General features: G+C 41.6%; 1 protein-coding gene across 3 annotated transcripts in view; it reads left to right on the forward strand.

Annotated features, from left to right (window-relative positions):
* Positions 1–26,051, forward strand: part of LOC135546038 (NADPH--cytochrome P450 reductase) — a 52,979-nt gene that overhangs the window by 19,354 nt on the left and 7,574 nt on the right. For all 3 annotated transcript variants that reach the window (XM_064974118.1, XM_064974120.1, XM_064974119.1), the window contains 5 exons: positions 2,408–2,597; positions 21,324–21,372; positions 23,521–23,649; positions 24,298–24,447; positions 25,804–25,928. In XM_064974118.1, coding sequence (XP_064830190.1) covers positions 2,408–2,597; positions 21,324–21,372; positions 23,521–23,649; positions 24,298–24,447; positions 25,804–25,928 — 643 coding nt within the window. The remainder of the gene's footprint in view (positions 1–2,407; positions 2,598–21,323; positions 21,373–23,520; positions 23,650–24,297; positions 24,448–25,803; positions 25,929–26,051) is intronic.

Here is a 26,051-nt window from a genome sequence, read left to right on the forward strand (position 1 = left end):
TAGTCATTTAGGTCAACATTGGATCATTCAGAGATCCTCACTGAACTTCTGGAGAGAGTTTGTTGCACTGAAAGTAAAGGGGCTGAATAATTTTGCACGGCCAATTTTTCAGTTTTTGATTTGTTAAAAAAGTTTGAAATATCCAATAAATGTCGTTCCACTTCATGATTGTGTCCCACTTGTTGTTGATTCTTCACAAAAAAATACAGTTTTATATCTTTATGTTTGAAGCCTGAAATGTGGCAAAAGGTCGCAAAGTTCAAGGGGGCCGAATACTTTCGCAAGGCGCTGTATATAATCCTCAATCTACGCACAATACCCCATAATGACAGGTAAAAAAAAATATTTTTTTTTAGAAGTTTTAACATGTTTTGCCAACTTGATTGGAGTCCACCTGTGGTAAATTTAATTGATTGGACATGATTTGGAAAGGCACACACTTGTCTATATAAGGTCCCACAGTTGACAGTGCATGTCAGAACAAAAACCAAGCCATGAGGTCGAAGGAATTGTCCGTAGCGCTCCCGAGACGACAGGATTGTGTCGGCACATATCTTGGGGACCTTCAATGCTGCTGACATTTTTGGTACCCTTCCCTAGAACACGGTAGCCTCCATGATTCTTAAATGGAAGAAGTTTAGAACCACTAAGACTCTTCCTAGAGCTGGCTGGCTGCCTGGCCAAACTGAGCAATGGGGGGAGAAGGGCCTCGATCATGGAGGTGAACAAGAACCCGATGGTGACAGAGCTCCAGAGTACCACTGTCCAAATGGGAGAACCTTGCAGGAAGACCACCTCTGCAGCACTCCACCAATCAGGCATTTATGGAGGAAACCTGCCACCATCCCTACGGTGAAGTATTGCAGTGGTAGCATCATGCTCTGGGGGTGTTTTTATAGCGTCAGGGACTGGGATCAAGGGGAAGATGAATGGAGCAAAGTACAGTGAGCTCATTGATGAAAACCTACTCCAGAGTGCTAACTACCTCAGACTGGGGCGAAGGTTCACCTTCTAAACAGCCAAGATAGTGCAGGAGTGGCTTCGGGATAAGTCTCTGAATGTCTGATCGAACATCTCTGGAGAGACCTGAAAAATGCTGTGCAGCGATGCTCCCATCAAACCTGACAGCTTGAGATGATCTGCAGAGAAGAATGGGAGAAACTCCCCAAATACAGGTGTGCCAAGCTTGTAGTGTCGTACTTGAGGATGTAATCGCTGTTCAAGCATTTTAGACAAAGTACTGAGTAAAGGGTCTGAATACTTATTATGTTTCAGTTTAATACGTTTGCAAAAAAAATGCTGCAACCCCGTTTTTGCTTTGTCATTATGGGGTATTCTGTATAGATTGATGGAAAAAATACAATTTAATACATTTTAGAATAAGGCTGTAACTAACGTATCAAAATGTGAAATAAGTGATAGTTTTTCTGATTGGATTAACGCACCACCACTAATGAGCTGTGGAGTTTCCCAAAGTAATGTTTTCTTCAAATCAAACAGCAAGCAAAGTCTGTTTTTAGGTCCTTTGAGAATGACAATAGTTCCTCAATGTATTTTAATCTTTCCAGCTCTCTCCCTTTTGATAACTACTCAGAGTGAAAGGGGAAAAATGTCATGCTGTGATCCAGTGGAAATGTAAAAAAATAAACCTGCCTGATTACTTCTTATCCCTTGTACAAATAGCCTACAGCTGTGTCAGAGGGCCCAGAATATTTTATACAATGTTGCAAGTTGAGCTTCCAGCAGGACCCAAATTAATAGTTGATACAATGTTTTAAGTTCGTGGCTACCCATGGCCTGCCTGCAAATGTCATTTATAGGGTATTTATTTTCATCAGGATATTTTCTACCTGCAGGCTGCAATGTTTTTCTTTGTTGGATTTAATAGGCTATTTGTACATTGTTGGCAATATAAGTTAATTTCAGGTTTCTCATTTTCATTTGGATATAATTTTAATTTACCATATGATAATGATTTTGTGATATGCAGACGTTTCTTCTAAGTTAAATTACACTTTTCCATGAAAACCATAACTGGCATGATCAGTAGAAATGGTAAGATAAATTGGCATTCCGCAAGTCTGCCGATTCCTTGTGTAGCCGGTAACTTCGGCAGAGTAATGGCAGAATCTGCGAAAGCCCGTAGGAGCGGGAGGAGAGTAGTTGGGTCAAATTAAATGTTTTCTTCTGGGTATCTTGATCTCTGCTCTTGAGTCATTTGTGTCTTATTTCATCAAACAGTGTGCTTAAAGTTGTAGTTGACCTAATTAAAACACGTAGGATGTGTCCTAATATTTGGAAAAATACACATTCTTTAGACCAATCGATTTCGGTCAACAGATCTTTTTTTTGTCGGACAGCCCTACTCGTGATTTTTAACCTCTGCCCTGCCATGTTGCCCTGCCAGCCCTGTGTGTGACAATGGCGGACGTGGAAGCAGAGAGCAGCACCCAGCCGGAGGCCATGGAGGAGGAGAATCCTCTCTTTAGTAACCTGGACCTCTTCCTCTTCACCCTCATCGCCGGCCTCATCATCTACTGGTTCATGTCCCGCAAGAAGGCCGAGCCCATCCCTGAGTTCAAGAAGCTCGACCAACCGTGAGTACTGCTCGTTGTGTGCTTAATGCACACCAGGCGCATGCTATACATCTCTCAACAAATAAGTCACCACGGCCTAACCACAGAGTACTAGAATTGACATGAACCATATGATGGTCCAAAGATCAGCCATGTTGGTCAGGGAGTTAGTCAACCATGGTTTGCCAGTGCAGTGATAAGCTATTGTGATAGCTAGCCAGAACAATTCTTCTAAAATTGTATATGCCAATATTCCGTTCAAGCAATTGCAGTCAAACCCCAGCCATACACTGACTCAAATCAGTTGATGATATGACTTGATAAGACGATGAAATCACATTTTATTGGTCGCATACACATATTTAGCAGATATTGCGGGTGTAGGTATGCTTGTGTACACAAGCATTTCGCTATCTCCAACAGTGCAGTAACACAGACAAACACATGTAAAATTGCACCTAAGCATAAGGTTTTACGTGCCACCAACCAATTGTTTTTTTTCTTTTTTCGTTTATCTGCATTGTTTAACTTTGAGTCTGTAATACCAACATGTTTCAAGCAGACCACCATAGTCCCTGTGCCCAAGAACACTAAGGTAACCTGCCTAAATGACTACTGACTTGTAGCACTCACATCTGTAGCCATAAAATGCTTTGAAAGGCTGGTCGTAGTTCACTTCAACACCATTATCCTAGAATCCCTAGACCCACTCCAATTTGCATACCGCCCCAACAGATCCACAGATGATGCAGTCTCTATTGCACTCCACACTGCCCTATCAAATCAACATTTATTTGTCACGTGCGCCAAATACTTACAGGCTCTAACCAGTGGTGCGGGAAAAAAAGAAAAAAAAAAAAAAAAGGTGTGTGTGGGGGGGGGGCACGGCACACAATGCAAATAGTCAGTCTTATTGCTTGGGGGTAAAAACTGTTGTGAAGCCTTTTTGTACTAGACTTGGCACTCCGGTACCGCTTGCCATGTGGTAGTAGAGAGAACAATCTATGACTGGGGTGGCTGGGGTCTTTGACCATTTTTAGTGCCTTCCTCTGACACCGCCTGGTGTAGAAGTCCTGGATGGCAGGCAGCTTTGCCCCAGTGATGTACTGGGCCGTACGCACTACCCTCTGAAGTGCCTTGCGGTCGGAGGCCGAGCAATTGCCGTACCAGGCTGTGATGCAACCGGTCAAGATCCTCTCGATGTTGCAGCTGTAGAACCTTTTGAGGATCTCAGGACCCATGCCAAATCTTTTTAGTTTCCTGAGGGGGAATAAGCTTTCTCGTGCCCTCTTCACGACTGTCTTGGTGTGTTTGGGCCATTCTAGTTTGTTGTTGATGTGGGCACCAAGGAATTTGACGCTCTCAACCTGTTCCACTACAGCCCCGTCGATGAGAATAGGGACGTGCTTGGTGCTCCTTTTCCTGTAGTCCACAATCATCATCTTTAGTCTTGGTTAAGTTGAGGGATAGGTTGTTATTCTGGCAGCACTCGACCAGGTCTCTGACCTCTTCCCTATAGGCCAAACTTTTTTCCAAATTAACTTCATAATATCGACAGAAACATGGCAAACGTCCTTTAGAATCAATCCTCAAGGTGTTTTTCACATATCTTTACGATGATAAATCATTCGTGGCAGTTGCCTTTCTCTTCTGAACCAAATGGAAACGTGCATGCAGCTGGCTAGAGATTACGCGATAATTTCGACGGAGGACACCAGGCGGACACCTGGTAAATGTAGTCTCTTATGGTCAATCTTCCAATGATATGCCTACAAATACGTCACAATGCTGCAGACACCTTGGGGAAACAACAGAAAGTGTAGGCTCATTCCTTGCGCATTCACAGCCATATAAGGAGACATTGGAACACAGTGCATTCAAAATCTGGGGCATTTCCTGTATGAAATTTCATCTTGGTTTCGCCTGTAGCATTTAGTTCTGGGGCACTCAGACAATATCTTTGCAGTTTTGGAAACGTCAGTCTTTTCTTTCCAAAGCTGTCAATTATATGCATAGTCGCATCTTTTCGTGACAATATCTTGTTTAAAACGGGAATGTTTTTTTATCCAAAAATTAAAAGAGCGCCCCCTATATCGAAGAAGTTAATGATGAGCTTGGAGGGTACTATGGTGTTCAAGGCTGAGCTATTGTCATCTTGTCCAGATGAGATGGGGAAGTGTGGAGTACGATTGCATCATCCATGGATCTATTGGGGCGGTATGCAAATTGAAGTGTGTCAAGCGTGTTTGGTAAGGTGGTGGTGATATGATCCTTCACTAACCTCTCAAAGCACTTAATGATGACAGAAGTGATGACAAAGTTGGTATAAAATCTGTGTAAATTGTTTTTATAATTATATGACAATTTAGGTTAGTTACCTTTTAGTTCAGTTACCTTCGCTTTCTTGGGTACAGGAACAATGGTGTACATCTTGAAGCAAGTGGGGACAACAGGCTGGGATAGGGAGAGATTGAATATGCCTGTAAACACTCCAGCCAGCTGGTCTGCACATGCTCTGAATACGCGGCGAGGGATGCCATCTGGGCTGGCAACCTTGCGATGGTTGAATGTGTTTCTCGCGTCAGCCATGAAAACGAGAGCTCGCATTGCACGGGAGTGGTGGTGGCCCGCGTTGGCGGGACTGTTTCCCTCGAAGCGAGAGGTGTTTCACCTTGTCCGGGAGCTGGTTTTCCCTTTATAATCTTTGATTTTCTGGAGTCTCTGCCACATACTTCTCATGTCTGAGCCTTTGAAGTGCCACTCCACTTTGTCTCTGGAATTACTTTTTGCCTGTTTGATTGTCTTACGGAAGGCATAACTGTACTGTTTGTACCATATTCCAGTCACCTTGCCGTGGTTAAATGCGCTGGTTCGTGCTTTCACTTTTGCACGATTGCTGCCATCTTTCCATGATTTTTGCTTTGAATAGGTTTTAATCATCACAGTGGGAACAACATCCCCCAACATCCCCTATACACTGTTGTAAATGTAACAAGTACTGATATTGTATCATATAATAACATCCACAACTTTCCAAGAAAACAAAATCAGACATTTATGTTCCGTTTACATACTGTATATTTTAGAGCGCCGTTTCCCAAACACAGTACTCTGGATCCCAAGGGGTGCACATTTTCTTTTTTGCCCTACACAGCTGATTTCAAATGAAAGCTTGGCTATTTATACAAAGTTGGTATTAAACCTGTATAAATTGTTTTTAGAATGACAATTTAGGTTGATTCCATTACACAATTTCTGATAAGTCATATGCCTTTTTTCCTACATTAGTAAAAGCAGGAAATGCGTCACCTATGCCATTACCACAATTCTAATTAGACTGGTTTTGGATTTCTCCCTACTCAAGATGGCTGCCACTTTTTTGTCCCATTTTTTTTATTTTTTTTATGGATTTTTAAAAAATATAATAGGATCTGTAGGGTGTTAGGACTATGTTACTATTATCCCCATGGGCCCGACTAGATCCTAGTTTTCATCTGCTTGTTGTTCCAGGGAACACTGTGCCTACTGTTACATTGGAGTTTAGGGTTGAAAGCACACAATGCATTATGGTTTAGAGATCAGTTTACTAGGGCCAGGATGTTATCGCGATACTCATTAGTATCATGGCAAGGAAACAACAAGAAGCGGATTTAAATTATTTAGGAAAAATAGCCCGAATGTTGGAAAAAAATATTATGTTGTCATCCAGAGTCATATTTTATTTATTTTCCAAGCTGTAGCACACTATTTTTCTGATGGCAGGTATTTTAAAACCTCTTTGGGATAGGGGCAGTATTTTCACGTCCGGATGAAAAGCGTGCCCAAAGTAAACTGCCTGCTACTCAGGCCCAGAAGCTAGGATATCCATATAATTGGTAGATTTGGATAGATAACACTAACGTTTTTTTAACTGTTAAAATAATGTCTGTGAGTATAACAAAATGTATTTGGCAGGCGAAACCCCGAGGACAAACCATCCAGGAAAAAATACATTTGAGTTCACTATGTTTTCTATTGGTTTTCTATGAGAAACTAGATTTGAGGCACCTGGTTGCAGTTCCTATGGCTTCCACTAATGTCAATACTCTAGAAATTGGTTGACGTTTTTCCTTTTGAGAAATGAAGTACGGCTGTACTTTGAGTGTCAAGCCAAGTGGACTCTTTTGTTTGGTGCGCACGACCTGGAGCTCGCTCCACTTTGATTTTATCCGCTATTGAACACAGTATATTCCATCAATTATTTACGTTTTTTGTATACCTAATGTTGGATTAGGAAAGTTGTTTGAGATGTTTGGACCAAGTTTACAGGTAACTTATTAGATAATTTGTAGTCATGTTGGGCGAGTTGGAGCCGGTGTATTTCTGAATCAAACGCGCCAAATAAATGGACATTTTGGGGGATATAAAGAAGGAATTTATCGAACAAAATTACAATTTGTTTTGGGACATATTGGAGTGCCAACCGGAGATCTTCAAAGGTAAGGCATGAATTATATCGTTATTTCTGACTTTCGTGTCGCACCTGCTTGGTTGAAATATGATTTTTCATGTGTTTGTACGATGGGGCGCTGTCCTCGGATAATAGCATTGGTTTGCTTTTGCCGTAAAAGCCTTTTTGAAATCTGACACGGTGGCTGATTTAACAAGAAGTTAAGCTTTATTTTGGTGTATTGCACTTGTGAATTTATGAAAGTACCAGACGTCTAGCCGTAACAGGTTTTAAAGGACTGACTAATGGGTTTGTTCTGCTTGTTTTCATTTTTGCCCCCCCCCCCCCCCCAAAAAAAATCACAATACTGCAATTGTCAAAGACCTACAGTTTACAGTGCTGGTGTGTATTTTCTGTGGGAGGGGCTATACTGTAGCTTACCATACCATAATGTGGATTTAAATACACAGTGCTGTAATGGGAGTTATTCTTTTCATTGATTAAGCTGCTATATGGCAGTTTAGTGTATAGTTACTGATGTTCACAAAAGAGGACATTAATAATTTCTGAATGTGTTCATATACCTCAAATTGAGCGTATTCCATAATGTAAAATGAATGGAAGTTATTGGCAGTGCAGTCACATTTATTGCCTAAAGCGCCTGGGAAATATTATAAATGTTCCAGCTGGGCCCAGTAGTGACTTTTATTTATTTATTTTTCCTCTCCCCCCTCTGAGTAGCTTCCCCTGTGCTGTCCTGCTTGCCCCACCCTCCTCATCACTTATATTATCAGTGTGGAGTCAGTGACTTGAGGTTTGGCTGTGCTTTGCTCCCTGCTCACTGCACTGCTCTTCCACCACAAGCTGACTGAAGCCTGAGCCATTCCCCAGAGCAGCAGAGGCTGCCTTCCATTTGTTCTAATCAGTGGGGAAAAGCTGTCTATGAATAGTCCTGGCCTGCTCTCTCACTGGCCCAGGGCTGTGCTCAGTGAATGGAGACAGTGTTGCAAGGAGCGGAGGCAGACAACACAGCTAGGCTGCTCCTGACACTGCTGCTCGGCGTATGGGAGATCATGAACATGTGTGAAAACGGGCTGGATGTTGTTTTTTGTTGGGGCAGGGCTATAAAGTCTGACTAACTTGGTCACATGCAACAAAATATTTTGCGTGACCAGGAGTTTTATTTTGGGAGCACTGTGCTGTACTGTTGTTTCCGAGTGCCCTAGAGAAAAAAGTGAATGTAGATTCGATAGCGTAATGGTTGCACCATAACGACAGCGAAAACATCTTGCTTCTAGCCCAACCAGGTCAAAGATCTGACCTATTATTACCAGCGCAACATTTTTATCTTCCTGTAGAGGATCGCCGGGACCCCATTTTTACATTTCATACTAAAACTGCATCATTAACCATTTGTTTACACTTGTTACTTCATTGGCTAGCTAACAACCTGGTAACTTTACCAGTATATCTAAACATTTTGGGTATAGAAGGGAAAGGGATTGCTTCTTTGGGAGACCAATGATCATTTGAATGACAGATCTCTTGCATGTCGTCACCACCAGCCTGCATTTTTTTAAGTGTACATTGATTATATTGAACAATTGGAAAATCGTGCTTTTACACAATGTAGAAACCCAATTCAACAAATGATTTTGGAATTTCAATGACAGGTATTTGTATCAACATTTTAGCTTTTATAATAAACTGTCTTTACAGTGCAAAATATTGTCTAGGGCACATGTGCTAAGTAGCTAGAATTCATATAGGCCCTGTGTATATATATCTCAAAATCAATTTAAAAAATATTTCCTGGCCCTCCTAAATTTCATGTGGTGCTAGTAAAAAAAAATTATGCTTCCAATCTTATGAAAGAATAGTTTAGAGCCCTGGGTGGGGGTACAGGAAAGGAGAGGATAACTACAATATAACCCAGCCCCCTTTATTCTCATTTAAAGACATGTTCCGGTACTCTGGCGTCTAAGAAAGTTCCTGCTTTGGGCTGGATGAGTCAATGTGGCTAAAAAGTATACAAAAGTACTGGATAATCTCTTTTGAATGGGTATTCTGGGTACCTAACTGTGATATGAATGGGGCGTTGCAATCTCTCCTGTACAAGTTGAGCAGCCTCTGTTTTTGGGCCCTAGCCAAAGTTCCCTGGAGAGCTAGTGAGAAAGGCAAGTTAAGCCCTCCCTGAGCCCTCCCAAAGGTGGAAAGTTGAGGCAAAGACAAGCAGACCCCCCCCCGCTCTAGTTGTTTTTGTTTCCCTTCACTTTCTTTCTTTTTGGGAGAAGCCATCTCTTATTTGCCTGGCTTCTCCGCTTGATGAAGTAGGGTCTGTGCCACAAATTGAATCCTTTTATGATAGAGGTTGCTATAGCAATCACATTCCCCCTACTCCAGTGGTTGGGGGGGGGGCACTTAGTCAGACGAAGCTTCTCACCCCTGAATGGACCACAACTTGTGTGCCGTAGCTAGCTAACACCTTTCAGATTGGAAGGAAAAGAGGTGGGGATGTGGGAGGCATGCGTTGAGTTTGAATGTTCTCTCTCTGTGTGTGTGAGACGCTTCAGGGTTTTATGGGAAGTCTGTTTCCCACCATTGCCTCTTCTGTGCTTGCCAGACGTGGTTGGGGTGTGTGTGTGTGTGTGAGAGAGAGAAGGATTAAGTGTGTGGTGTAGAGTACTCGGTGGAGAACAGAGTTCAGGCACAGCTGGTTGTTCTAGGTGTCTTTGGGCGGCTGTAGCTTGGATTGTGGACGGAGTGCTGCTGTGGTTCAGGCTGGTGTACACACTACTCAGCTCCATCTTGTTGTGAAATGTGTGGCAGCACCTCTTAGCTCGGAGTTTGACAGTGGTGTGGCTTCGCTGGTGGACACAGAGCCAAGTGCTATGGGCTGTGTGTTTTCCATGCCGGAGGATAGGAGTGCTGCCGCAGAAAGGTCAGTATGAAACTTCGTACTACGAAATCTGGAGTTTCTTTCAAAAAACCGCACAGGCATCGCATGTGAGCCAAGTCTACAGCTTGTACTTTTTTTCATGTCTTCTGAGAACCTCTGATCGCACCCTGGCACACAATGACGTGAACAGATTTTTCTCCATTCAATAATTTTGTGGTTAGATCTGCTGATAGCAGCTTAACTCTGTGTGGTGTGTTAAGTTTCTATGGGATGCCCTGGCTTGTGTATCCCATCTCTATAGGCAACACGCACTGCTCTTAGTAGTTAATGCAATTCATATGCACTGTGTGGATATGGCTCTTGAATGGTCCCTAGTGTTGGTCATTTGGTCAAATGAACTTGAGCTGTGGATTTTACAAAGTCATTCGACATGCAATGCGGCACCGTGTAGGGTCGTTTCACATCAAAAAGCACAAGAGGATGTGACACCCACCATTGTCAGATTGTTCTGAAATATTTTCTGTAATTAGTAACCGATACGATTAGCATTCCTGAAACATATTACAATATTTTAAGGTTATTTTTCTTTTAGAAACGATACAAAACATACAAACGACAACATCATACAAATGTTTTTCACAGGTTCTTAAGGCCTTAATGTGGATAAATTATTTTGTCTTAAATACATTTTTTCAAAGGTCTTAACTAAAAATAGGTAGACTGGGAGATGGACTACTTTTTATTATCTTCCGTTTGCATTGTGCACAAGGGATGTAAAGAATGGTTGATAGGATAGTGATTTACTACAATGGAAGGAACACAGTTTAGCTTGAGCCAGAGATTGGCTGTGGTAACGGAGGTAGACTTGAAACTATGGTAGACAGTTAACGTTAGTCTGCAACTACCATAGGGAAAGTGCAAATTCAACAAGAACTGGTTGGAGAACAGCCACTTTGCTTTGTGGTTAAAATCAGTTGAAGGGAATCAACACGAAGCCTGCTGTGTATTTTGAAAGAAGTCCTTCAAATTTGGCACTATGGGAATTAAAGCTGTAGAATCCCATATGCAGTGTGAAAAACACAGAACCGCTGTGAAAAGCCACCAAACGGCCAGCATTTCTCAGTTCTGTTCAGTTGTCTCAGTACCACATACGACAGTCCAAGTACAGCCAGTAACGTTACCACTGCTCCAACAACTTCGTTGCTGGGAACCACATCATCAAGCGATCTCCGAACAAAGTTTGGCTCTATGCCCACACTAAAAGTGGAGGTGTGAGCACCAGTCCTATGCCAATTAGGGACTTGAAGTGGTCTTTCAGGCGATGTTCCCTGGCTCAGAAATCGCCAAGACATGTAAATGCAGGAAGGACAAAACCGCCTACATCACACAACTTGAGATTAGCTGTTTTTTTTAATTTAAGGGACCAATGTCCAATGTGAACAAGTGCACGTTTGGTTTGACGAAAGCTTCAACCAAAAGACAAAGTAAAAAACTGGACCTGCACGTATGCTATTGAAAGGAATCACATTCAGTCAAGGTACCTGGGGTCGCAGTTCATTGGATTGAGAACTTGCCTGTGGTGGAGAGGGCTATAGAAGTATGGCCATCACTGGTGAAGTACAGTATGTGGATGCGGTGAGACCCTAGAATCTCCCAACCCCTGGAACAAGGTCGTTTGACACCATAGAACCCAGCAAGATCAGCTCATCTTGGCCAAACAGCTGTTCTTCATGGCTGTCTCCAGGACTTTCAGTCCCTTTTTGACCAAGTACCAGACTGACGAGCCCGTGATGCCATTCCTCCTCAAAGACTTTGCTGAGTTGATCAAGGTAATGATTTATATTCTAGTACTGCGCAACTTGATATTCCCATTTGATTTCCACTCTCATCACTGATTGTAATATTGATGATATGAAGCTATGATAGAGGTGACAACAAAGATAAGAGTTGGAAATCTACATGTATTTTTTTTTAATGTGGTTAAAACCAGCATTTGCACTACATTTTGAGTTTTCCGTTTGCAGAGTTTGTTTAGGCGTTCTGTCAAGATGCAGCTCCTCCACTGCAGATGATCAGACTGGATGTTGTTGACCAAAAGAATGGGGTCCGCCTGAAGGAAGTTGACATAGGCTTGGGTGCCGAGTCAGTCCTCAAGGTAGTGTGAGAATTTAGAAGTATTACTTTCTGTCAAATTATGGTGAGGATGCAGACAGCAGATTGTTTTCTATTGTATGAAGTCATTAATCACTATTTACGGCCCATTATCCCTCTGTCAGAAACTGCAGAGAAAAAACAGTGAAGGAGAGCTCACTGTCCTAGAGTTTAGGAGAGACTGCATGAAGGTTATGTCAAACATTCTAAAGAAAGTGCAGGACAAGAGCCCCCTGAAATAACCCACCATAAGACAGATGGCATGTTTGGACCCCACTCTCATGTTCTGATCCAGACTGGTGCCAGGGCAGAATGAGCAGTCTTGTGCATACGTTTCTGCTAGACAAGAAGTTGTCAGGTGTGTCTGCTGGTAGGAATAGTTTAATAGAATGGTTATACAATTGTGTATACATTTGGTAATAAGTGACAGAAGCCTGTCTGATGTAATATAATGATTAGTCAGTGATGGCGCCGGAGGGTAGGGCTGCCGTCTTATCGGCTCTCAACCAATCATGCTAATAAAAAAAAAAAATGTGCGTTGTTCGTAACTTGTTTTGTACATAATGTTGCTGCCTACCGTCTCTTATGACCGAAAAGAGCTTCTGGACATCAGAACTGGGATTATTCACCTCAAATTAGACGGAGTTCTTCTTCAATGAGTCAGATGCGAGGGATATACTGCAGACACCAGATCAGGCCCGATCGCTGTGATTTGCTGGAGAAGGAAACAGAGATTTAGAGGCAAAAGATCAGGGTGCCTTGCGAGGATCAGGCGATGAGTGGCTAATCTGCCTTTGCCTTCCGTCCTGCTAGCTTACGTTCAATTACTGGAAAATAAATGGGACGAACTGAAAACGCGTATATCCTACCAATGGGACATTAAATATCTTATTTTTCAGAGTCGTGGCTGAACGACGACATTAAGAGCATACAGTTATACACTATCGGCAAGACCGATTCAGGCAGCCTCTGGTAAGACACGGGGCAGGGGCCTATGCATTTATGTAAACTGCTGGTGCACGATATCTAAGGAACTCATGATAAGCTGTAGACCACACTATCTACCTAGAGTTTATCTGTATTTTTCATTGCTGTCTACATTCCACCACAGAGCGAGGTTATAACTGCACTAAATGAGCTGTATTCTGCCATAAGCAAACAGGAAAATGCTCATCTAGAGGTGGCGATCCTAGTGGCTGGTGACTTAAATCAGTTTTACTGAATTTCTATCAGCATGTTAAATGTGCAACCAGAGGGAAAAGAACTCTGGACCACCTTTACTCCACACACAGAGACTCTTACAAAGCTCTCCATTGATTTGGCAAATCTGACCATAATTCTATCCTCTCGATTCCTGCTTACAAGCGAAAAGGAAAGCAGGAAGTACCAGTGACTGGGTATAAAAAAGTGGTCAGATGAAGCAGATGCTAAACTACAGGACTGTTTTGCTTGCACAGACTGGAATAGGTTTCGGGATTCTTCCGATGGCATTGAGTACACCACATCAGTCACTGGCTTTATTAATAAGTGCATCGACGACGTCATCCCCACAGTGACTGTATCTACATACATACCCCAACCAGAAGCCATGGATTACAGACATTCGCACTGAGCTAAAGGGTAGAGCTGCCACTTTCAAGGTGCTGGACTCTAACCCGGAAGCTTATAAGAAATCCCTCTGTGCCCTCTGAGAAACCATCAAACAGGCAAAGCGTCAATACAGGACTAAGATCGAGTCTTACTACACCGGCTCTGACACTCGTCTGACGTGGCAGGGCTTGCAAACCGTTAGACTACAAAGGGAAGCACAGCCGAGAGCTGACCAGTGACACAAGCCTACCAGATGAGCTAAATTACTTATATTCTTGCTTCGAGGCAAGTTATACTGAAACATGCATGAGAGCATCAGCTGTTCCGGACGACTGTGTGATCACGCTCTCCACAGCCAATGTGAGGAGCGTTGACAGCCAGGTCAACGTTCACATAGCCGCTGTGCCAGACTGATTACCTGGATGTATACTCCGTGCATGCGCTGACCAACTAGCAAGTGTCTTCACTGACATTTTCAACTTCTCCCTATCTGCAACTGGATTATAGACTTCCTGACAGGCCACCCCCAGGTGGTAAGGGTAGGTAAACAACACATCCGCCATGCTGATCCTCAACACGGGAGCCCCTCGGGTGTGTGCTCAGTCCCCTCCAAACCTCACTGTTCACTCATGACTGCATGGCCAGGCACAACTCCAATACCATTTAAGTGTGCTGATGACAGTGGTAGGCCTGATCACCGACAACGATGAGACTGCCTATAGGGAGGAGGTCAGAGACCTGACCATGTGGTGCAAGGACAACTACCTCTCTCTCAACGTGATCAAGACAAAGGAGATGATTGTGGACTACAGGAGAAGGAGGACCGAACACGCCCCCGTTCTCGTCGACCGGGCAGTAGTGGAACAGGTTGAGAGCATCAAATTCCTTGGTGTCCACATCATCAACAATCTAATATGGTCCAAGCACACCAAGACAGTCGTGAAGAGGGCACGACAAAACCTATTCCCCCTCAGGAGACTGAAAAAATTTGGCATGAGTCCTTAGATCATCATCAAAAGGTTCTACAACTGCACCATCAACAGCATCCTGACTGGTTGCATCACTGCCTGGTATGGCAACTGCTCAGCCTCCGACCGCAAGGCACTACAGAGGGTAGTGCGTACAGCCCAGTACATTACTGGGGTCAAGCTTCCTGCCATCCAGGAACTCGACCCAGACTATGGCTTCCCAGACTATTTGCACCTCCCACACTGCTGCTACTCTGTTATCTATGCATAGCCACTTTAATAACCTTACCTACATGTAAATAATTACCTCTACACTGGTGCCCCTGCACATTGACTCTCTACTGGTACCTCCTGTATATCGCCCCGCTTTTGTTATTTACTGCTGCTCTTTAATTATTTGTTTTTCTTATCTTTTATTTTTATCTTTACTTTTTTTTGGTGTTTTCTATACGGCATTGTTGGTTAAGGGCTTGTAAGTATTTCACTAAGGTCTACACCTGTTGTATTTGGTGCATGTGACAAATTTTATTTGAATAATCATTTTCACTTATCCGTTCATCTGTTTTGTTACAGGTGATGTGATTACCCAATAGTTTTTTGAACTTCCTGTCCCTTGAGGTCAAAAGTGAGCGCTCCTCTCTTTCTGGCCCATAGAGACTAGGCTGGATGTGTTCTTGCATTGTTTCCTCAGCCAATCTAACCCTGAGCTTTGGGGTTTCTGTAAGAAGCTTCCACTTTCTTTTCTCTCTGTAGCCCACGCACTTTTAATATGTAAATAACTCGAATTTTCCATTGTGGTGGTGATGGTGAATTGATTGCTTTCCAGGTTTAGTATACGTTTTTTCAAGATGAGTGATAAAAGAATCGTCCAACCCATCGGGTATCTCACTACACCCCCATATGCCATGTCTTGAAAAATACACACAGATGGATTAAAAGTAAGTTTACATTGTACACAGCATTGTAAACTAACTTGCCTATTTAAAGGTTAAATAAAAAATGTAATACTTCTGGGCAGACAACTTTATAGCTCTGCCCACAATGTATGTATTTACCATTCCCAGAAAGCATGGATTATTAAGTTATTAGTTTTACACTTAAGACATTACTCTGCTTTTGTGCTCTAGAATTTTTGCATCTGGTCTCTTGTGTAATAAATTATATACATTAATTTATTTGTTTACTGGATTAAGTGTAAAATTTGGTTAACTGTAATTTTGTTAGTTATGCTCCAACTTTCCCTCCTTGTGCCAACATTAGTTATTTTTAAGTCTTGGTTCCAATAGTTTAGAAAATAAGTCTGTGTCTGTGAGTGGCCCAGCCAGAGCCTGGCCTTAAACCCAATCTAACATCTCTGGAGAGACCTGAAAATAGCTGTACAGCAACTCTCCCCATCCAACCTGACAGGGCTTGAGAGGATCTGCAGAGAAGAATGGTAGAAACTCCCCAAATACAGGTGTGCCAAGCTTGTAGAGTCAGACACAAGAAGACTCAAGGCTGTAATCGCTGCCAACGTCCTTCAACAAAGGGTCTGAATATTTATGTAAATGTGATATTTCAGTTAGAATTTTTTTAATAAATTAGCAACACTTCCGAATGCACTGTACTTAATAAACCAGCAAAATATATGTGTATAGCAGGAACAGCGGCATCTATTGGTCAAAATCTGGTACTTTCACACCACTTTATGGAAAATAATCCAAGCAACTTCAATAACTAATTTCTATAAACATGGAAAAAACACAATTCACAGGGAATGCATTTCAATAGAATGGTGAAGAAATACTCCAAGCTGCAGCTTTATACTACTTGTAAAACACCGAACTGATATTGTATACTGGTTATTGGAGATACATTGGCATGGTGTGTGTGTGTGTGTGGGGTGGGGGGGGGGGTGACGACTTTGGGCAATTTATTTTGGGATTCCTCATGTCTCGCTCATCTACAGGAAGAAGTTTGGTCCAAATTGGATGTTGGGTACTGTTATTTAATATCTGAATTCTATAAATTAAAATGGCCAATTTGGGTGCACTCTTAATTTCTCATAGATCAAATTTGCATTTCAACTAAAGTTTCAGGAATGCTAATCTTAGAAACAGCTAACTACAGAAACAATTTCAGAACAACCTTAAAATGTCACTTTTTATTTGTTTCATCAAATGTATCAACCCCTACAAAAATGTTCCATTAATTATAATCCACATAATAATTCACATTTCCTGTTGCTACAAGATTATTTTCCTGCTGTAGCAAACTGGTTCAACTGGCTCAAATTTAGATCCTACATCTGTACATGGAACTGCTCTGTATATTTCCATTGGAGTGATGACACCACAGAAGTTACGCTTGAAGGGAAAGAAAAAAAGGATTCGTGAGGCCTATATTAGCCTATAAATTCTTACATTCCACCATTTTCAACCTATTAAATATCATGGGTACTTGTAACAGTTGGCTTTTGGCAGAGAGCGTGAACAAGAGGGGGATAGGGCCAGAAGGCATTTAGTTGACAACAAGCAAGTTGTCAACAAGCATTTATTTCCCGGTCTTTACCAAAAACCTTACACGGCTGTCACTCAAACGATTTTAAGCTGCTTCAGTTTACACACTACTGAATTGTCTAAAATTGTTCAGACTAGCCTATACCTACTAATTTGTAATTCATGTTTGCTGTTGGTAATTGTTTGTGCCCATTTCATCGCATAGAATACTGCAGCTGTCCACTCATTTGAAGTCTGATGACGTTTGGAGGAAAGGTGCAGCATTCCCTGTGTGTGTGTGACCACTCTAGATTACATGTTCTGCTGCATCCCCCCCAGCCTGAGACGGTGACTTTTTTTATTATTATTTGTTCAAACCCCAGATGTATTTATTTAACCTTTATTTAGGCAGGGGTAGTCCCATTGAGGCCAAGGTCTCTTTTTCGACTGAGCTCTGCATGACTAGACCAAGCAATTACACAATCAAGACGAGCATGGGAAACAAAGAAAAATGAACAAAAAAACAGTCATAGAAAAATAATAATTCCTCGGTGAAGAGGTCCTCTACCAACAATCTGATGATATAGTATTCTGAAGATTATTCCATTAGTGAGGTGCGATCTGTCGCAACAGAGACCAAAATCTGTGGTGACAGAAGTAATTTCAACAATTAGCCATTCCTGTGACAGGGTATGGAATCTCATGCTTCTATAGGTTAGTAACGATGTTGGGTAGGAGTTTTCACAGAAGGGCTTTATAAATTAACAGAATGCAATGATGAAACTAAATTACTGATCATACTGAGGTTTACAGTAGGATACATATGTTAGTTGCTTTTAACCCCCTCGAGTCCGCAGCCTTGCGTTCATCAAATTAGCATCATAAAAAAATCCCCATCAAAATCCGTCAGTTTAACCTAGAGGTCTTTTTTTTGTTGTTGCATGGGCTGTATCTCAATCCACTGCAGTGAAAGGTGGCAGAGTTAGAGCGGTGTTTGTCAAACCATGCAACTTCCCGAAAATCTTTTCTCACAAACATCTGTATCGTCCAAGCTATTATAACACCTCAATGGAAAGATGTGAGGAACACGATGGCATTCTCTGTTTTGCTCTAACGGCTCCCACAAACATCACAGGACTTGTCTGAAGTCAGTACATCTGATCTGCCAACTTCTGTCTGAACGTTTTGTGCTACACACTAAGTTGACCCCTCTGTGGAAAGATGAGTCTTTCACAAACACGTACAAGACCAGTCTGAAGGTAGCTGGTTAAGTTTTTTTAAGAGTTAGTGTTGTGCCTAAAATAAGGGGTTAAAATGCAACAAAAACATATATAGTTTCCTAATCTTATCTCTCAGATATAGGACAGGCACTTCAGATTTGAAGGACGATCTGTTTATCCATGTTTGAAGCTGTTATTCATTGCGTTTCTATGGGTTAATAGCAGTATCAAAATGATTGTTTGATACCTTAAGGGGTCCTAAAAACCAAATCAAATAGCTAAAGGATCATTGGTTTGACCATCCTAAATCAATTCCATATGGCTGAAGCTAATAATTTAGCTAAATCTTCCCAACTGCGAACACACACACGGGACACCCACATCAAACCCGAAACCAACTCACATTTGAGTTCAGTCATGGCCACTAGCATTTCTTAATGAACTAAATTTAAAATGAGGCCAGTCTAAAGTGCAGTTCCCCGTTTAGACTGTGTAATATGGTACAAAATGGGATAGCTCTCACATCTTTATGTATTTGCAAGTTGTCAGCTTCACACCATCTTTATTCAAATATGAATACAAAAGGAAATATGCATGGTGGACATTCTCATATAGTCAAATGTTGCAGTATGGACACTTTCAAGGTTAATCCTTGACATTAAATGTCAATTTACATTTTTGAGTCGTCAAAAAATTTGACGTGGGAAAGATTCAAGACAGAAAGCAACCCTTTTGAGCTAAAAGGTTGTTTTGCAAGCTTGCGTGCCTGTCATACTTCACTGAAGTTACTCACCCTAGCCTGACAGTAACACTTGAGTAAATTGGAAAGGAAATGAAGAAATAGAGAAACAAAATTGTGAGTCATGTTACAGCCAGGGATATTTATGCAACAGAAAGTGTGATGATGATGCAAAATGCATCATATGATGAAAAAAACACTTCCATTTTTATTGAAAGTGCTCTGTTTTGAAAACTTAACTGCTGACATGGACACTTTGGGGGGGACTGTATCAAGGGGACTGATTAATGAAATACTCATGTTTTTTGAGGAAAATATCCTTTTAAAAGAATGCCAGGACAGGGAGGATGCTGTATTGGACCCTGTTTCATCATTGGCCTTGCCAAACACCTTACCCCGCTTAACCTTTTACAATGCTCTGTGTTTACTTAAGAGCTAGAGGACATCAGTCAACTCTAGGCTTGGGGCATATTCACGTTGAAGAGTTGTAGCAGAGGGACCGTGACGAGATTTACATTTTCATAATATGTACATAACCTTTTAAATTTACATTAGCAATGTAACGTGATGTGCAAAGAGAGGGTTCGGGGGCAATGAACGGTCTTGCTCTGCAGCTTAAATTTACAGTAAATATCCCAGTATAGTCACTAGCCAGTAAAGCATGCTTCACAAACTATTCAACTACGCAAGCAACTTTTCATCTTAACCATATTGCACTCTTGAATAATGCAACAATTCACAAGCATGTGCAGATGGGGTTTATTTTCACATCTGTACACTCATTACATTTTTAGCTTCAATGCAAAAGCACAGTTACTAAAGCTAACATGTAACGTTAGCCTATAAAAAATGTATGATTACCCTCTCATAGGAATATAAAAGTAGAGGAGGCCTACCTTACAAAATTAGAACAAACCAGGCTTTATTTTTATCAATATAATGCAAATCATTACATGTGGTAAAAGCTAATTGCGAAAAAAAAGTGGATAATTCACTGGGGAGTTGAGAATAGCTGTTTTACTTGGCTCAGTGCAGCCAGCCAAGAACCATTGACAGTTGTATTTATTTTTTAAAGCTACGCCTACATTTTCAGAATGTAGGACAGGCTGTTACTGCAATTTCAGGTAAAAACCCAATAAAATATTAGGAAAATGTCTAAACATTTCAGCTGTTTTAAAAATACTAATATATAATATAATTATGATGTTTTATTGTAGGAGTGTTGGACTCGGTGAGAATTTTTTAACACTGCCTTGCTTGGAGGGGGGCAACTGTGAGACCAGTGACATGTGTTTCCTCCAGAAGTAGCGGTCGAGAGGTGACAAGTTAACAAGTTTACATTACAGTAAAAGGTCTAGCCGAGAGTATTTTCTCAATCTCTAAGCAATCTCTCGTAGTGAGAATAGGCTCTTAAAACCTCTTAAGGATCTGCCCCTTTTTTTCAATTTTTGCCTAAAATCACACCCAAATCTAACTGCCTGTAGCTCAGGACCTGAAGCAAGGATATGCATATTCTTGATACCATTTGAAAGGAAACACTGAAGTTTATGGAAATGTGAAGTTAATGTAGGAGAATATAACACATTAGATCTAGTAAAAGTTAATACAAAGAAGAGAAAAAACCTTTTTGTACCATCTTTGAAATGCAAGAGAAAGGCCATAATGTATTATTCCAGCCCAGTCGCAATTTAGATTTTGGCCACTAGATGGCAGCAGTGTATGTGCAAAGTTTTAGACTGATCCAATGAACCATTGCATATATGTTCAAGACTGCCCAAATGTACCAATAATTTTTCAAGTTCAGAACTATGCACTCCTCAAACAATAGCATGGTATTCTTTCACTGGACATTGGACAGGTGCAGTTAGATTAACAAGAATTTAAGCTTTCTGACAATATCAGATATGTCTATGTCCTGGGAAATTTTCTTGTTGACTTACAACCTCATGCTAATCGCATTAGCGCACATTAGCTCAACCGTTCAGTGGGTGGGACACCTATCTGTAGACATCCTTAAGAGGTTTTAAACAAGATCAATGAGGCAATAATAGGAAAGTTTGAGGGTCCTCCAATGACATGCTTGTAACATTCCCATTATTTTGCATAGTGTGGTGATTAAACATTAGTCCCTGTACTAGGCATGTGTGCTTTTCTTGCTTGTGAAAAGCATCATTGGTTTGCTGTGATTTATGTCCCAGCAGATAGTGGTGAAAGAATAATTGTTCCAGTGCAAGACTTTGGAAGTGCATAACATTTGTCTCCTTTTTCTTTCAGAGCACCTTCTACTCAAGAGACTAGTTTTATTGAAAAGATGAAGAAAACAGTGAGTGTTTTTCTATTTTTCAGTATTTTGGGTGTGGGAAGGATAATGGTCGAGCTACTAGACTGACTTTACATAATGGTTATTAGGTAGAGGACGGATTGCAGTGGATCCTCCCGACTCCTCAGTCCAGACTTGGGTTCAAATACTATTTAAAATAATTTTGAAATATTTTCTGGGCTTGATTGAGCTTGTCTGGTACAATAGAACAAATAGAATAGTCAAAAAGGTGAAAACCCTGCCCATCTGGCAATCCAGGAAGAAAATAGTATTTGAACATTTCGTCTGCGCCGTACTAGCTGACCTTGTGAAATGTATATAGTTGATTTGGCTGCAAAGTACCCAGATATCAGAAGGTGAAATGAATACAATTATGGTATTTTACGACATCGTGTAGTTTAGTCTCTGTTGCTCACTGTCTACATGACATAGACTGACCAGGTGATCCTTTATTGATGTCACTTGTTAAATCCACTTCAATAAGTAGATGAAGGGGAGGAGTCAGGTTAAAAAATGATTTTTCAACCTTGAGACCATAGAGCCCAACAGTGGAGGTTTCATAATACCCACAAAAGCGATCGTTTTTTTCACCATTCATGTTTCCCATAAGGGATTTTAGAAACACTTAAAATAAAGGCTATGCTTCGTGTGGGCTTACCCTGGCATTTCGTTTTGCTAACCATGTACGTCTCTCTCGCACAAGGTGACTTTTTGTAATATGTTCAGCTCTATTTACTCTCATTTATAAAATGCTAAATAGCGTCAATGTAGACATCATGCAAAACTACAAATCACTGAAAGCTCCTGCATGTAATCTCTAGCTGACACCTTTGCTAACGGTATTGTGGAATGTAGCCAATTGATTCATTCATTCATTTAGCAAACATTAGTTAATCCAGAGATGCTTACCTTTGCCTCGATTTGGCAGTCTCGTCCAGATCATTATTGCATTTGTAGTTCTTTATGATAGCCACATTAACAGCTAATTAGCGATTCATTTTTTGGGGGGGTAAATATATATCATATTGTCCTAGAGATTTACATGGTTATCAAAATGTCACGCCAGAGTAATCCTACACAAAACACAGCCCTTATTTTAAGTGTTTCTAAAATCCCCCGTGGGAAAAGATTATGCTGGAAAAACTATTGGAACCATTTCCCTGTTTGACCATACATTTACATTTAAGTCATTTAGCAGACGCTTTTATCCAGAGCGACTTACAAATTGGTGAATTCACCTTATGACATCCAGTGGAACAGCCACTTTACAATAGTGCATCTAAATCATTTAAGGGGGGGGGTGAGAAGGATTACTTTATCCTATCCTAGGTATTCCTTGAAGAGGTGGGGTTTCAGGTGTCTCCGGAAGGTGGTGATTGACTCCGCTGTCCTGGCGTCGTGAGGGAGTTTGTTCCACCATTGGGGGGCCAGAGCAGCGAACAGTTTTGACTGGGCTGAGCGGGAACTGTACTTCCTCAGTGGTAGGGAGGCGAGCAGGCCAGAGGTGGATGAACGCAGTGCCCTTGTTTGGGTGTAGGGCCTGATCAGAGCCTGGAGGTACTGACCGCTAGGTACTGTGGTACTATATTGGGACATGGATTGTGTATGTGTGCCATTCAGAGGGTGAATGGGCAAGACAAAAGATTTAAGTGCCTTTGAATGGAGTGTTGTAGTAGGTGCCAGGTGCACCGGTTTGTGTCAAGAACTGCAATGCTGCTGGGGTTTTCACTCTCAACTGTTTCCTGTATGTATTAAGAATGATCCACCACCCAAAGGACATCCAGCCAACGTGACGCAACTGTGGGAAGCGTTAGTCAATCTGGGCCAGGGAAAAGTTTTTGACACCTTGCAGAGTAGTGCTTTCGACACCTTGTTCTGAGGGCAAAAGGAGATGCAACTCAATATTAGGAAGGTGTTCCTAATGTTTGGTATACTCAGTGTATTTAATTATTCTATCACAGACTATAATGCTCTAACCTGTATAATATAATATTTTACCTTGTTATTGGACAACAAAAAGTTAAATGGCAACATGGTGGGTTGGTATTTGGTTACGACTAGGGCCTGGAGTTTTTTCCTGGCCGCCAGGTCATGTGGTCAGGAAAAACTCCTGGCCCTCATTCCAAGTGTTGCTGCTATTTCCCTCTCCAGGGTAGGAACATCGTGGTATTCTACGGCTCTCAGACAGGCACGGGCGAGGAGTTTGCCAACCGGCTGTCCAAAGACGCCCAGCGCTACGGCATGAAGGGTATGGCCGCCGACCCCGAGGAATACGACATGGTAACTAATTAACGACATTCCTATATCAGTGTTTATATGGTTACATATGAAATTCGGTATCCTGGTTCCGTTTTTCTGGATCATTTGAGAATTTTACGAAATAGGTTTTGCTTCCACAAGACCTGGAAATAATCATTTCGGGTGCGATTTGAATTCTACGTGACATTAGCAAGCTAGCTTGTTTACAATGGGCAAAAAGTACCATGCAATTCGTGCTGCCACGTCACAATACCTGGTACTCTGGTCCTGGGTCTTGGATCCGCTACTTACACAGGTCCAGAATTCGCTTCAGTCAGGGTTTGTTAGTGTTTCACACAGGCTTTATAGCATGGATCAGAGTACCATAAGCTTGCCTAGTTAAATAAAGGTTAAATAAAAATGTGAAAACAACCTTAGTATAATAATGATTCTAATAACCCATTTATGACAACCCTGTCTAATAAGGCTTCTATACTGCCACCCCGGCAGCTCCAGCAAGGATTCATACCTGTGTAGCTCAAAGGTGGCTTAACTGTACCCCTGTTAACAATATTAGTCTCTTGAGCCAAGGTCCTGTTCCATAAAGTTGAAAAGCTAATTAGTGCCCTGAATGGCATACAGCACATGTAATGGCAAATATCTAATGTCCAGGCATCTTCTAATCCACAGTCTGAGCTGTCCCGTCTGGCTGAGATTTGCAACTCCCTGGCCATCTTCTGCATGGCCACTTATGGTGAGGGAGACCCCACAGACAACGCCCAGGACTTCTATGACTGGCTGCAGGAGACCGACGGGCAATTGGATGGAGTCAACTATACTGTGACTATCTTTTTCTCTCTCTCGCTCTCTTCCCCCTGTTTTCATAATCAGGGCCAGGAGTTTGCCCAAGAAAAACTCCTGTTGGCCCCATTCACATAGAGTTGAAGTTGGAAGTTTACATACAGCTTAGCCAAATACATTTAAACTCAGTTCTTGACATTTAATCCCAGTAAATATTCCCTGTTTTAGGTCCGTTAGGATCACCACTTTATTTTAAGAATGACTCGTTCTACTCCTCCAGCATCTTCACAAGGTCCTTTGCTGTTGTTCTGGGATTGATTTGTACTTTTCGCACCAAAGTACGTTCATCTCAGAACGCGTCTCCTTCCTGAAGCGGTATGACGGCTACATGGCCCCATGGTGTTTATACTTGCGTACTATTGTTTATACAGGTGAACATGGTACCTTCAGGCATTTGGAAATTGCTCCCAAGGATAAACCAGACTTGTGGAGGTCTACAATTTGTTTACTGAGGTCTTGGCTGATTTATTTTCATTTTTTCATGATGTCAAGCAAAGAGGCACTGAGTTTGAAGGTTGGCCTTGAAATACATCCACAGGTACATCTCCAATTGACTCAAATTATGTCAGAAGATTCTAAAAGCCATGACATAATTTTCTGGAATTTTCCAAGCTGTTTAAAGGCACAGTCAACTTAGTGTATGTAAACTTCTGACCCACTGGAATTGTGATGCAATGAATTATAAGTGAAATAATCTGTCTGTAAACAATTGTTGGAAAATTACTTGTCATGCACAAAGTAGATGCACAAACCAACTTGCTAAAACTATAGTTTGTTAACAAGAAATGTGTGGAGTGGTTGAAAAACTAGTTTTAAATATGTAAACTTCTGACTTCAACTGTACATTAGCCAAGCGTTCACTTTCAAATGTGTATTTCACATGGATGAACTTTAGTGTGAGACCGAGATGAGTTATGCTAACATCCAAAAAATAGGCTTTATGTGTATGGTTGAGTTCTTGCTTCTGCCATAGCTGACATGCGTGCCATCCTGGCTGATTGGTCATTGTCGGAGTTGGTCCAACGTTCCTGCCCTCAATGGGATGAAGAATTTAACTTCTGACTGGAGGCAATCTGGCCGGGCACTTGGGCTCCTTCCACTCCCTGCCAGTGTCTTTCTGTCCTAGACTTGAAAGACAGCATTAATTACAGTTAATGAAAGATGATAGACGTTCAGTGTACAGTGTAGGAGCTTGCGTTCAAGGTATGTGCATGTCTCTGTGTGTTTTATATAGTATACAATCTTATATTGAATATGTTGAACGTTAGTTTTTTAAAATGTATTTTATTTTGTTTTTTATAAACTAGAAGTGACTGTTGACATCCCTCCCTGCAGGTGTTTGCATTGGGCAACAAGACATATGAACACTACAATGCCATGGGGGCGTACGTAGACAAGAGGCTGGAGGAACTGGGAGCCAAGAGGGTCTTCGACCTGGGCATGGGAGACGACGACGGCAAGTGAGTGAGGCTGCTTTGGAGGGGTGCGTCCCAATATCTATTTTCTCCTGAAGAGTGCACTTGTTTACTACTTCCCACAAATCTAAAGGCGTTGGACTGGTGGAGGCATGCACTAATGGGAGT

This window comes from Oncorhynchus masou, chromosome 9 (genome assembly GCF_036934945.1).
Source record: "Oncorhynchus masou masou isolate Uvic2021 chromosome 9, UVic_Omas_1.1, whole genome shotgun sequence".
Classification (NCBI taxonomy): Eukaryota; Metazoa; Chordata; class Actinopteri; order Salmoniformes; family Salmonidae; genus Oncorhynchus; species Oncorhynchus masou.